This window comes from Ictalurus punctatus, chromosome 20 (assembly GCF_001660625.3).
Source record: "Ictalurus punctatus breed USDA103 chromosome 20, Coco_2.0, whole genome shotgun sequence".
Taxonomy (NCBI): Eukaryota; Metazoa; Chordata; class Actinopteri; order Siluriformes; family Ictaluridae; genus Ictalurus; species Ictalurus punctatus.
In genome coordinates, this window is record NC_030435.2 from 23615445 (window position 1) to 23630168 (window position 14724).

A 14724-nucleotide genomic window follows, 5' to 3' on the forward strand; every position below is an offset into this window, starting at 1 on the left:
ACAGAGGAAAAAAGAGTGAAAGTGAAAGAATTAAAAAAAAAATAAAGAGTAGAAGAGGAAAAAGAAGGAGAGAATACAGGAAGAGAGAGAAAGGGAGTGCTGAGTTGGCAGATGTGTGTGTGTGTGTGTGTGTGTGTGAGAAGACGTGTGTGTTTTGTATGTGTGTGTGTTTCTTTAACTCCGTCGGTACGTTGTGAGGGTTTTATACACGTCTGGCAACCGCAGGCTCTCCGGCTGACTGAACTCAGACTTTATTTTGGACAGAAACTGGGTTTATACGACGGATTTAATGATCTGGACAAAGACGAGCGTCAGTAACCGGACGGGAGATAAACAGGCGCGGTGTGTGAACCTTCCAGATGTGTGTTTTCGATGGCGGGAGCTGATGGAGACTAAATGAGAAAATCTTAAAATAAATACATTTAAAAGCAGATATCAGAAGTGTGTGGTTTGGGGACTCAGTACCAAGAACAACAACAAAACCTCAGAAATTATTTGTAGAGGTTTTTAGCAATTCCTAATGGTTTTAATGTGTTTCTGATGGTCTGTAATGGTAGTTCCTAATGTTCTTTTTTTATTTTGATGTTAAACATCTACACATGAAAGATGGTTCTGATGGTATCTAATAGTTACTAAAAAATCCTGAATGGAAACCATTAAACCCATTAAGATCCATTATGTGATGGAAACCATCGGAGATTTCCCTCATCATAATATCTTTTCCTTGTGCAGATGACGTGACTCAGCTATTTTTTTTATTAATAAAACTTTTATATTATTTTTTATTTGATCTAATTTGTACAAAACATTTTCCGCAGTAACTTTAGCTAGCAATAACGTCCTGTGGTAACTTTAGCTAGCGATAACGTCCTGTGGTAACTTTGTCTAGCAATAACGCCCTGTGGTAACTTTAGCTAGCGATAACTTCCTGTGGTAACTTTATCTAGCAATAACGTCCTGTGGTAACTTTGTCTAGCAATAACGCCCTGTGGTAACTTTAGCTAGCGATAACTTCCTGTGGTAACTTTATCTAGCAATAACGTCCTGTGGTAACTTTAGCTAGCGATAACTTCCTGTGGTAACTTTGTCTAGCAATAACGTCCTGTGGTAACTTTGTCTAGCAATAATGTCCTGTGGTAACTTTAGCTAGCGATAACTTCCTGTGGTAACTTTGTCTAGCAATAACGTCCTGTGGTAACTTTAGCTAGCAATAACTTCCTGTGGTAACTTTATCTAGCAATAACGTCCTGAGGTAACTTTAGCTAGCGATAACTTCCTGTGGTAACTTTATCTAGCAATAACTTCCTGAGGTAACTTTAGCTAGCGATAACTTCCTGTGGTAACTTTGTCTAGCAATAACGTCCTGTGGTAACTTTGTCTAGCAATAATGTCCTGTGGTAACTTTAGCTAGCAATAATGTCCTGTGGTAACTTTAGCTAGCGATAACTTCCTGTGGTAACTTTGTCTAGCAATAACGTCCTGTGGTAACTTTGTCTAGCAATAATGTCCTGTGGTAACTTTGTCTAGCAATAATGTCCTGTGGTAACTTTAGCTAGCGATAACTTCCTGTGGTAACTTTGTCTAGCAATAACGTCCTGTGGTAACTTTAGCTAGCGATAACTTCCTGTGGTAACTTTGTCTAGCAATAACGTCCTGTGGTAACTTTAACTACCGATAACTTCCCGTGGTAACTTTGTCTAGCAATAATGTCCTGTGGTAACTTTAGCTAGCAATAATCACATGTCGTAACTTTAGCTAGCGATAACGTCCTGTGGTAACTTTAGCTAGCAATAACTTCCTGTGGTAACTTTATCTAGCAATAATCACATGTCGTAACTTTAGCTAGCAATAACGTCCTGTGGTAACTTTAGCTAGCAATAACTTTCTGTGGTAACTATCTAGCAATAACTTCCTGTGGTAACTTTATCTAGCAATAACGTTCTGTGGTAACTTTATCTAGCAATAACGTCCTGTGGTAACTTTAGCTAGCAATAACTTTCTGTGGTAACTTTATCTAGCAATAACGTCCTGTGGTAACTTTATCTAGCAATAACGTCCTGTGGTAACTTTATCTAGCAATAACGTCCTGTGGTAACTTTATCTAGCGATAACGTCCTGTGGTAACTTTAGCTAGCGATAACGTCCTGTGGTAACTTTAGAAAGCGATAACATCCTGTGGTAACTTTAGCTAGTGATAACGTCCTGTGGTAACTTTAGACAGCGATAACATCCTGTGGTAACTTTAGCTAGTGATAACGTCCTGTGGTAACTTTAGAAAGCGAGAACATCCTGTGGTAACTTTATCTAGCGATAACGTCCTGTGGTAACTTTAGATAACAATAACGTCCTGTGGTAGCTACATGCTACACTAGTGTGTAGCAAGGAACCGCTCTTCAGTTCTCCGTGTGTTGTGCCTGACCTGATCGGTGCTGTCGTCGCCACTTTGGGAAGGTTGATGGTGATTTTTCCTCCGTTGTTCTCGTCGGTTCTGAAGAGGACGGGTTTGGTTTTGAGGAGGTCCGGAGCGGTTCGGATGGAGACCTGTTGCTGCAGTCCTCCAGCGCTGTTCCCTCGACTCATTAACACGAAGGAGTAATTAGTGTCGGGCTTCAGGCCTGTGATTAGCTTCCTCTTCATGTTGCCCTGAACCTCCACGCTCTGCTGATTGTACAAAATCTACAGCGAGGGGAGACGAAGACGCCGCATTAGCGTGTGCTCATTTTTATTTAGCGTTAATTCATCCATAAATAAATATTTGATATATATATATATATATAAAAAAATCCTAAAATCCTGAAAATAATCATGGTTTGGAAATAAACATCACGACAAAAAAATAATAATTTAACAAATAAATATATAAATAGTTCTCAATATTCCTGATTAAAAAAAAAAAAAAAAAAAAAAAAAAATATATATATATATATATCACGTTTAATAAATTATGATAAATTAAAATAAAATCAGTTATTAAGGAATAAAACGCCGCGTCATGGTATCACAGGAAAACAATCGACAACTGTTACAATCCTCAAGCACGTTATTCTTATTCCTTTTACACCACAGCAATTTACAGACAACCCCCATTTTTCTTTATTAAAGAACGACGAGTACTTTTTATCCGTTTATTGTTACATTTAACATCCACAAAGCAAGCTGTTCTGGAAGCTAACAAGACAACACAACGCAGTTACGGAGAAAACCGCAAAAAAGAAGCGTAAACTCGTCTGTCCTGAAGATGCCACGGCTTTACCTCTGACTGTTACAGAGCGCTGACACTGCAGACTCCTTCCATAAATTTGCAGAAAACCTGTGATTTACAACTGCACTACTGTCGGAGCTGCTGTTATAGCGAATGAATCAACACCTTCTTGAGAATCGGAAGCATTACTGGTGGCTTTTGGCACTTATTCGCGACGTGCGTAAATCGCAGCTCCAGTGCACAATTAAAGAAGCATTAAGTAAAATAAATAAATAAATAAATAAGTAGACAGTCGCTAGACAAGATGGAAGAGTATTTTTCTGCGCTAATGGGATTAGTGTAATGGACAGTGCAGCAACGAAGACATACAGTCTCTCCAAATGCGTGCTAACCCTGACGGAAACATTTCCCAGATGTTTCTCGATGGAGTAATGCTGTGGCTTGTGGATTCCTTCAAACCCGAGTCAATTTGCAGAAAGAGCGCTTAAAAGCCTCGAACGTTTAAGCGTTTGCCACCTAATTACCTTGATTAGACAATCAGAGATGGAGTTTCCTATACAGGCTTTTAGTATTATATTATTATTTTTTTCTTTTATGTCAGTCCATAAACGGATGCATTAGAAACGCTCACTTGATTTGCAAAGTACTCGTGTAAGTCTAGAGTGCAAAAATTCGCATAATTTCCCACTTTCCTTAATTTAATCAAACAAAGCGCGCTAGGCTCCGCCTCCCAAAGTTAGAAGTTGTTGTAAAGAAAAGATTCTGAGTGACGCTGGCTTTATAAAACGTTATAAGATAAGATATCAACCATTTATGGACTTCACCTACCTTGAAAAGCCCTTGAGACTTGAAGTTCTCGGGAAGCTCCCAGGTCAGAAGGACGGATGTCTTCATTACCGCTTTGACGCCAAAACTCGTTGCGAAAGCTAGCGGAAGACAAACGGAAAAATAAACACGCTGATTCATATTAAACTAGTTATTTTGTCGCATCTGTGCTTAACACAAAACGTTAGAACTACCTTGGAGGTGCTGACAGGAAATTTACGTCATTGATCAACAACTTTCTTTGCACAAAGAGTTACAAAAACAACCGCTTTATATATCAGAGAATAGAGAATGAGCTCGTCTAACATTAGCGGTAATGAATAAAACATTTGGCGAGATGAAAACGTAAGATTTCGGGTTGATGAACTTTAACCGGTTCTTCGTAGGGATTCTTATCACTAGCACTGACCTGGTGATGTGGCCATGGTCCTGCTCTGGATGCTGGGGCTTATGGGTCCACCCCCCTTGCTGTTGAAAGCCTGGATGCGGATGTCGTAGGTGGTGTCAGGTCGCAGGCCGTGCAGCGTCATGTGCGTGTCCGCCGTACGATTGGTGCTGTTCTGCTGGCTGTTGATATCTCTGTAAACGACGATGTAATGAGTGATCCGTCCGTTCCGCTCCGCCGGGGCCGGCGGCGCCCACGTAAGCCGGGTGGTCGTGGTGGTCAGTCCCACCACGCTCAAGTTCAGCGGGAACCCGCTTGGAACTTCCTCCTGCGTGCTGATGTTCTTCACGAACTCTTCTCCGGTGCCTGCGCGGTTCTTGGCACTCAAGTGGAAGCTGTAGGTGGCGCCCTTGAAGAGGCCCGTCGCCGTGTAGTGGTCGTCCGTGCTCCCGAAGTTATGCACTGCGAACGTTTCCTCGTCCGCGCGCTTGTAGCGTAGGCGGTAGCCGATCAGCTCGCCCGGCATGTCTTTCGGGGGCTGCCATTGGATGAGGGCGGTGTTGCCCACTGTGATGCTAATGTGCATGGTGGGCTTGCCAGGAACTGTAAGAAGATGGAGAAACGGTGGAGAAGATGAAATAAGACCGAGACTTGCTCCATATCTTGGAACTTCCCTTCTATGTCGAAAATTTCCATTCCATTTTCAGAGACGTACGGTACGGTAACTGGATTAAGCTTTCAGTCCTTGCCTCTAGAAATCATTTTTATTCAATTTCAGTGCTCTTCATGAGCTCTTCTACATTTTACTGCTAATGCTAAAGCTTTCCCATTATCTCTTGCTTTGGCAGAAGCTAACCTTTCCATGGTCCCTGAAGGGTTTCTGACTCCGCTCTTCGTTTTGTGCTCCGGTGTTTCAGAGACAGTACGTCTGACTTCACCGAAGCCCGTTTTAATCCTGTTTAATACTTTATTGCTATCTGTCCTGGGGTTGACATAAAATCCCGACCTAAAACATCTGATTGTGGGTTCTTTGTGAGTGCTGTGGGGAAAAGTGAAGAAGAAACACTGCTAAAGAGACTTAAAGGTCATTAAGCCTGAAGTGCTTCACTACATGGACCGATTAAGGGATTAGGATATTTAACGAGTTAGGACAGGTTCGAGTTAAAGACCTCACGTGTCTTCTCTTGGTTCCACCTGGGTTTAGACGCTTCAAAAAGTGGCGAGTTCACAGAGACTTCACAGACTATCCCTGATATCATCGCAGACTAATCGCGGTATCCGTATCCCGCCTGAACGCTTTGCTAACAGCCACTTACTTTGATAAATTATTAGCGATATTAAATATATATTTAGCAGCTGAGAAAATGGTGGGTTCCTGTCTGGTTTTAACGACGAGTTCCGGCTCCATTTGCAGCCTTATTGTTTCAGACACCGAGTCTGACGTCAGTTAATACCACTTTAATACCACTCTTTGTTTAATTGCTAATCAAAGACCATTTGAATTCCATTCAGCAGCACTTCTTTTTTTTTTTTTTTTTTCTGCTACTTGGAAATGTTATAGATTTTTTTTTTTCTTCTCTTCCTTTGCTCCAGTTTTTTTTTTTCCCAGACACCCACCGTTTCAGAGACTGGACGTCTGACTTCATTTAAGGTCATTTTAATACCATTTACAGTTTTATTAGACTTTATTAGGATCTCCATTAGCTGTTGCATTGGCGGACGCTCCCTGAAGAGTTTCAGACTCGGGTTTCGATTTAGAGGCCTACTGTTTCAGAGACCGCGAGTCTGACTTCATTTAACGCCATTTTAATCACATTTAAGCGCTTTATTGCTATCCTTCCTGGGGTCCGTATATACAATTAAGACCTTCAAATGGATCACGGGAGGCTCACTGGGGACCGCAGGGTAGAATAGGGGAAGAATTTACAAGAGCAACGTGTTAAGAAGGTCAAGCAGATGAATCCGATCGTCCTCTCGGACTCTTGTCGGCGCTAAAGATAACCGCTAACAGGCTACACCGTGTCAAAAAGGTCTTGTTGCTTTGGGTTTTTTGTTTTTTTTTGGCGAATATTATTAAGAGCAAATTGAAGACTTTACTGTATCGTATCGTTCTTGCGTTCTCAGATCCTGACCTTCTCGTCGTTTCCATGGATTCATAGCTGAAGGTTTCATCCTGGATGGTGTGATTGTTGGGATCCGGGTGGAATGTGATTAAAAACACCACCACCACCACCAGTAAAGACATCGTTATTATTAACGAAGCGTTCCACTGAACAAACCCCTGAGCTAACAGCACGTACCTGTGTTTTAAACACAACCCAAGACGTCTAATTTCAGGCGTGTGACGCAGAAGCATCTGGTGAAGGTCTCAGACTATGGCTTTACCGTGCCTGACTTCTTCATTTAGGGCCATTTTTATTCAGATTCAAAGCATGACTTTCTGAAAACTCGAGAGCCACACACATTATGCCGTTTACGGTGGAGACTTTCTCTCCATTCAGAGGCCTGCTGTTGCAGAGACTCCACATAAGACCGGTTAAATACGGTTTAACAGCATGACTCATCGTCCTGAGACTTTATTTCTTCCAACGTTCTTGACAAGATCTTGACTTTATCCAGAGGTTCTGCTGTTTCACAGATGAAGGGTCTCACGTCAATTAAGATTGGTTCGGTTGTTTATATTGTGGTGTTAGCGACCTGAAGCGAATGCCGTTTATATAAGCTCCTATGTTTATGTCATGACATTTAACTGAAGAAAGATACTTATTTTATCTGTCGTAATTACTGGCAATGGAAATCTTATCTTATCTTATCTTATATTATATTATATGTAAATAAAATATTTCAGGTTCATTAGAGAATATTTTCATTTTTTTTTTTTTTTTGGTCCCATAAACAAAGAAATGAACAAATACTAAATATAGTCCAATTAGACTTTTTTATTTTCTTTCTTGCTTTAATGATTTGTCTTTCGAATTCATTTTATTTTCGGCGATTTTCTGCTATCGAGTGTGACAAATAAAACAAATAAAACAGCAACAAATGATTTTCTTAATTATTAAAAAAAGTGTATAATTTATGTATTTATTTATTTATTAATAGTGAGCATAATGAATTATGTAATTAATTGCTGATTTAAAATATATATATATTTAATTTTTTTATAGTGTTTTATTTTATATCTATTTGATGTCTATTTGGGCGCATTATTATTATTATTATTATTATTATTATTATTATTATTATTATTATTATTATGGTACCTGCTCCTGTGGTTTTGATGACCTTGGCTTTGCTGCGTGCTCCGTCTCCTCTGGTGGTGTACGCCGCTACCGTAACCGAGTACGACGTCTCCGAGATCAGGCCAGAGATGATGGCTTCCTGTTAAACAAAAACCTCTTGAGCCCCAAATAACCCAGCACCCTGACCCTCGACACACAGTATGCACACACCCTCCCATGGACAAACCACACACACACACACACACACACACAAACGCACCGGTTTAAAACCATCAGACATTTAGAAACGGCCCCATCGGCGCCGGACGCTCAGCTTTCAGGCTTTCAGAACACACACTTTCCCCCTTGAGAAGATCTTTCCTTTATTTTTTTTCCTCCCAAACCACACACAGAGCAACCGGAGGAACCAGACCGTTTGTGTCAGAGTTCTGCCAGAAACTTTTTCTTTAAGAGGACGCAGGAATTCAAAAACGTCAGATTTTTGCGTCATAGAATTTGCGTGTGACTCAGCCGAGTCGTTGTAGAAATTCATACAGCGTTCAGAATAATAATTCGTTTGTTTAGAGAACTTAACTCTACCCGATCTACTGAGGATGAAAAACAAATCAAACGCCCCGTGATTTTCAGTCGGACCTGAGGGTCTTTTGATTTTAGCTCGACAAAAAGCCTTAAAGTCCGATTCTGAACAATGACATGTGGATTGGATGAGAAGTCCAATCCCGCCGCTCAGATCTTGCGATCTCGCTTCAGATCTTTGTCGGTTAGACGAGTCAGTTAAAAAAAAAAAGTGAATGGCGAATAATCCCGAGCGTAAATCGGCGTAACGTGGTGATGAAATATGATATATATAAAGATTGGACCAGTTCGACAAACAAACAAACAAACAAAACGATGGAATATTTCCAGAATATTTGGAGTATTTACGCGGGTCTGGCGTGACAGGAGCGACATCCACTTCAGACAACAAACACTAGCTTCTGTCAACATTGGCCAATTTCTGAATCGAATCGGAACGTCCTCTTAAAAAAAAACAAAAAAAAAACCAATAACGACGACGCAGCTTTATCTTCCGATGACCGAACTCGAGCTCACCTTCTCGTGAGGACGGAGTTGATCACGGTGTCAGTAACGATGGAGATAATTACAGCGTGACAGAACAATGACACACACGGCAGCTGGAACCGGCCGAACGCTGGAACAAAAGCAGCTCAGCGGAGAACACACAGATCACACGCAAGCGGCAGCATGAACGCAAACACACACACACACACACACACACACAGGTGAATAATGAGAGATGGAAGGTAAAGCACTGGGAACAGAGCACACCTGCTTTATTTCTCTTCGTCACGTCTCTATACGACGTTAACGAGAGGTCATGGAGGACAGGACGAGATTAAACCATGGTTTCTTGGTTATTATTATTATTATTATTATTATTATTATTATTTTCCGGGGAACTAATTACAGGAAAGATCTAGTAGGAGGTAGCGAGTGAGGAACTTGAAGAACCGTCATGTTGGGCCACGATGCTTCCAGTACGGTTAATTATTTGTCGTGCTGTACGTGCAAATAGACGACCGCTTGAAGCCGTGGGCTGCGTCCCAAACCGCGTACTTGCCTACTATATAGTAGCCGAGATACATGTCTTTCTCCTACTACAGGCCTATAGTAGGTAATTACGCGGTTTGGGACGCGGCCGTGCTCTCCTGTTTGCCGTGAAACGGTCGAGCGCTGCCGTGTGTGTACGTGTCCTGTCGCAGAATGCGGTGAAAACTCCCACACGACGTTAACAGTGTGATTAAGGTGTTTACGTGTCTGTAATACGCGTCGATAATGATTAAAACAGGAATACTCCACACGTCTTAATTCCATTTGTGTTTAAAATGAAATAACAGCGGAATCACTGTCTGTCTGTCTGAGTGTGTGTGTGTGTGTGTGTGTGAGGGGTAAAAACAGGCCGGGTGCGTTCGCTCGGCGGTGCAGCGTACGGTCACACCTCATTAGCGGCCTCATTAGGCAGCCGACACCCCGCTTTCGCAACGCGGCTGACTGATGGAATAAATGAACCGATCGAGGACGTGCGTCACGTGATCCTCGCACGTGATTGCCGGAACGGCGTCTACGATCGACGCGTCGCTAAACACGGCGGAACGTCAGGCTTTTGCTATAAATCCAGCGACGCTGTGAGCCTGAGAGTTTGAAAAGATTTCCAAGCCGTGCCTCTTCGCCGTACCGACGTGAACAGATACCGACGTTTCGTTCGTTTTTATCCGCGTCGGTATTCGCGTTTCCGAAAATCTGATTTGAAACCCGAGCGAGCCGGCCGTGCTCTGTTGTCTCGGCCCCGCCCTCTTTTCTCCTCCGCCACCGAGCCTCAACGCTAAGAGGATTTTCTACAAGAAGCTCAAACACTTTCTGAGGAGAAGAGAGACGAGTATGTCGTGTTCTGACCCAGCTTGTATTATATAACCACTCTCACACACACACACACACACACACACACACACACACACACACACACACACACACCATCTTTTCTGGACTACAAGCTGAGATTTGTCCTCTAGCATCTGCACCATCGTGTAGTCGTGTACACACAGCGCATTAACCTAATAATAATATTAGATATGGGAGCTGAGGGGATCGTTAACTGTTACCCAGCTCCACGTATCCACACTTTAATTGCGACGGGCCTTAATTGAATTTCAGATATCTATAATCATCTTTCGAGATCTAAAATTACACACATCCTGAGGGTGAATTTGTGCTAGTAAATAAAACATGACTACGGATATCAGTAACTATATTTTATATACATTAATCCAAACTAAACTGTAAATCAGCGGCGATTTATGAGCAGTCCAAATCGAATCAGGCCATAGATATGTGTCCTCGATATGAATTCTTACGAGTAAAAATATCATTATAACTTCTTACTCTTCTAGTATTAAAAGCTGACAGTATTTACAGTAGGTGTGCTAGTCCAGTAATTACGGTACGGGGAAATTCTTCTTATTTTTGGAGGTTTAAACGTTGCTGTATAACGGTGTGTATAACGGTGTGTATAACGGTGTGTATATCGGTGTGTATATTTTGGTGTGTATAACGGTGTGTATATTTTGGTGTGTATAACGGTGTGTATAACGGTGTGTATAACGGTGTGTATACTGTGTGTGTATAAAATATCAGATTAGCTTCAAATGCCGCTTCAGGCATCCCGTTCATGCGATTTGTACAGTAAGCACACACTCGAACCGTTGACCCCGCCCTGACGGAGAGGTGTGTTCGTTCCCAGTCAAAGGCAAAAAGAGGAAATACACCACACACACACACACACACACACACACACACACACACACACACGGAAGCAAAAACACACAGCGTGTCCCGATGCCGCACACCCCAGCTCATACTCAGGTTTACTCACATATTCGGTGGTGTCCTCAATGTTCCACTGAGCGGAGAAATGACACACACACACACACACACACACGGGAGGGAGGGAGGGAAGGGAGGAGGGAGAACGAGTGAATAAAGGGCACTACTGATGGAAGGAAAAAAAAAGCATGGCTGCTTTTCAATCGGTACAACTACTGATGAAAAGTGAGAGTTAATGATGAGAATGATGACATGCAGCTCAGTGGAGAGAGAGAGAGAGAGAGAGAGAGAGAGAGAGAGAGAGAGAGAGAGACAGGGGATGTGGAATAAAATCAGGTGAGAGATCATAGACAAAGAGAGAGGGAATGTATACATTATACACACTCGGCGGCCATTTTATGACGTAGAGAACGTTCTAGGTGTAAACGGGATCCTGTTCACTCAGTGCTGTAATCTTCCCAGGACTCTTATTCACAATAAAGTACACTTAGTACCGTTTGTTTTCACTCTTCTGTACCTATATACAATTTATAATCGCGCGATCCAGAGACACCTATAAGAGGACGGGCTCCAGTTTGAGTTTCTTCCTCGGGGAGTTTTTCTGGGAGAGTCTGGTCGCCTCTGGACTGTCCATTAGCGATCGAAATTCTTTCTGTAAAGCTGCTTTGTGACGACGCCTATTAAAATTTCCCCAACCGGAGGAATTAAAAACGTCTTACTGACTCCCGCAGAGCAAGTTCAGGTGATGCGAACGTTTAAACGCGGTCCAGTTGGTTGAAATATTACCGACAGCGTGCGCCACTCGTTCCCGAACCCCGTACGACCCCGTTAGCGACTACTATTTTTTAAGTCTATTTAAGTAGATATCCAGTCAAACAAAACATTCATCGAGGGAAGCAGCGAATCAATTGAATTAACGCTTAATATCGGCGCAGTCCAGGTCCCGTTCCGTCGATGCAATAGGCAGAGGGGGTGCCAATACTTTTGTGCGGCGCAACGGATTGGCTACCGTGAGTAACCGTGCACCTGCACGGTGGCGTATACGGTACAGAGACGTGATAACGTGTCCACTGAGTGTGTACAGAGACAAGGGAAGATGGCATCATCAACATGAACATCATGAGGAACCTTCGACACTTACCCGGGAACACAAATACACAATAACACAATAACACCGCAGGCGAATCGGCGTGACCCACAACGTAAACAGTAACACATACACACTCCCAATGACCAGCTGGTATTAGTGTCATCGTCTGTGCGGCTTTCAGCCGATCAGAACACTCGGATTAGTGAAGAATGGCAAAAATAAACACAGTTCTCTAAAGGTTCCTCAAGAGGTTCCTTCTTGTACAATGCACTGCTCTGTTACCGTTTTATTTCAAGATTTTAGGACACATGGAAAAGTGTCATAAAACAAACAAAACAAACAAACAATAGCTTGAATCCAGATAGGAGTTGAGGAGGTGTGGCCAGGTGGAGGTGTGTGGGGACCCAAAGGGACACGGGGCTCCAGAGAGCTAGAGGCGGGGCCAGGATAATGTCTGTAGAACTAAGGGTGCGTTAAGATCAGGGTCTGGTGGCTCGCATTAAAGAGATGATGAGGCGGGGCCAGGTAAATATCTGTAAAGAACTGAACGGGTGGCCGTTCAGAAAGGTAAGGGGCGGGGTCTGGTGGATCGTACCAGAGAGGGAGCCAGGTGGTTGGCTCTGAAGAGCGTGGCTATGTGTGTGGTTCTGGAAAGCTGAGTGGACAGGGTATTAGAAATATGAAGGAGGCGGAGCCAAGTGGAGAGCAATAAAGAACTGAGGAGGCGGGCTCAGGTGAATGGGGTGTGGCTAAGTGGATGGATTCAAGGAGCAAGATTGGGGCTATGTAAATGTCTGTAAAGAATTGACGGGATGGGTATAGGTAAATGGTTCCAGAAAGTTAAGGGGGCGGGGTCTGGGAGGCCAGGTAGATGGCTCCAAAGACCTTAGGGGGGTGGGGCTTCTTAGATTGTTCCAGAGAGTTGAGGGGATAGGTGGATGGCTCCCAAAACCTGACAGGAGGATAGCATTAAAGAGGGGCGGAGCCAGGTGGATGGCTCTAGAGACTTGAGGGGGCGGGGCTAAATGTATAACACACCTTACAGATTTATTAAAACTATTACTTAATTAATCCAGGACTGATACCCATCCTGAACACCTACCTCCACACACACACACTTGATCAGGACACACACACTCCGAACTCTGAATTTCACACACATTTCATTTACACTCAAAAGCGACACACACTTCACAAACTTTCTGTTCTGCACTGAGGGAGAGCGAAAACTCTCCGTGGACCGAGAGCCCATTTTCTCAGCGCGAGCCCCTGTGGTGTTACCCCGAGCGTGAAATCCCATTAACCCCTACATGCTGTCGGCCCGGTGACACACACACACACACGGCCAACGTGAATCACACCGAAGCAGAGCCGACACACCTCAAGGAAAGTAAAGCGCTCGACGTCAGTCACGCTCCGATGCTAAGACGAGCTGCTAAGTGAGCTGAAAAAAGAATCAGCGAAAGCTCACTTCAGGAAGCAAAACTTAATCCCTACACCCTATCTAGTGCACTATTCTGCTCAGCATAGTGGGAAAAAAACCCACTGTGGAATCCCACAATGCACTGCAAGATGGCTACAAAATAACCATGATTCACTATATAGCGAATAGGGCGTGTGGTTTGGGACACGCCCACAGTGCACTGATAACGGCGAACCTACATAGTGAGTAAAATGTAAACGGGCCACGCCCACAGCGCACTAATGAAGGTAGGATTTTACAGGGAGTGCGGTTTGGGACACGCCCACGGCACAGAGATAATGGTAAGACTATGTAGCATCTTATATAGTGGATAAGATGTAATTAGGCCACGCCCACAGCGGTCTGATGATAGTGGGAGGTTTGCAATGAAGTTTGTGTAGACTACAGGGTACGTGGTTTGGGACACGCCCACGGTGCGCAAATGATGGTGAGGAGTTTGTGATGACATGTGTCTATTGCGCAACGTGAATTTCAGGGCTGAAGTGTGTGTGTGTGTGTGTGTGTGTGTGTTCACCCGTCCGTCCGATAGGTTAAATTTAGCACTGGAACCAGGGCACTGTGTGTGTGTGTGTGTGTGTGTGTAGGCTCTAGGTCTGGCCTTGTTCAGAAAGACAGCACACTTAAAACGCCCACACGAACAAATAACTACTATGACATGGGCGAGAGATACGATATAAACTTCAGCTAGAAATTACTGCTGGGGAAAATAAATAAATAAATAAATAAATAAATAAATGTATATTAGCACTAGAAACACAATGAATGTACCACTAATGCTAGTTTGATAAGAGAGGAAGGCGAACGTGCCAGCAGAGATAAATTAAAGATGTGTAGGTTATCCCCGTGTGAGAGAACTTCCTGACATCTCAAAAAAAAAAAAAAAAACAGAGTCTGATCTTCCCGCTTTAAAATATTCATGAAAATCCAAATCCCTCTTAAGGATTACTGTCTTCCCTCCGCCTCGGCACACGCTCGTTTCTCCAGGCTGATGTCAAATGTCCTCATTTCAATGCAATGTGAGTCGGGGTAACAAAAATAAAATAAATAATTAATTATATATATATATATATATATATATATATATATATATATATATATATATATATATATATACGG

At 42.9% G+C, this 14724-nt stretch overlaps 1 protein-coding gene across 7 annotated transcripts in view; it reads right to left on the reverse strand.

Annotated features, from left to right (window-relative positions):
- The window catches only part of ptprfb (protein tyrosine phosphatase receptor type Fb), a 157839-nt gene that overhangs the window by 39146 nt on the left and 103969 nt on the right, over positions 1 to 14724 (reverse strand). For 5 of the 7 annotated variants that reach the window (XM_053673677.1, XM_053673678.1, XM_053673676.1 and 2 more), the window contains 5 exons: positions 11085 to 11111; positions 7676 to 7793; positions 4437 to 5015; positions 4031 to 4128; positions 2420 to 2676 (listed from right to left, as the gene is read on the reverse strand). In XM_053673677.1, coding sequence (XP_053529652.1) covers positions 2420 to 2676; positions 4031 to 4128; positions 4437 to 5015; positions 7676 to 7793; positions 11085 to 11111 — 1079 coding nt within the window. The remainder of the gene's footprint in view (positions 1 to 2419; positions 2677 to 4030; positions 4129 to 4436; positions 5016 to 7675; positions 7794 to 11084; positions 11112 to 14724) is intronic. The other 2 variants (XM_053673679.1, XM_053673681.1) reach the window with 1 other exon arrangement.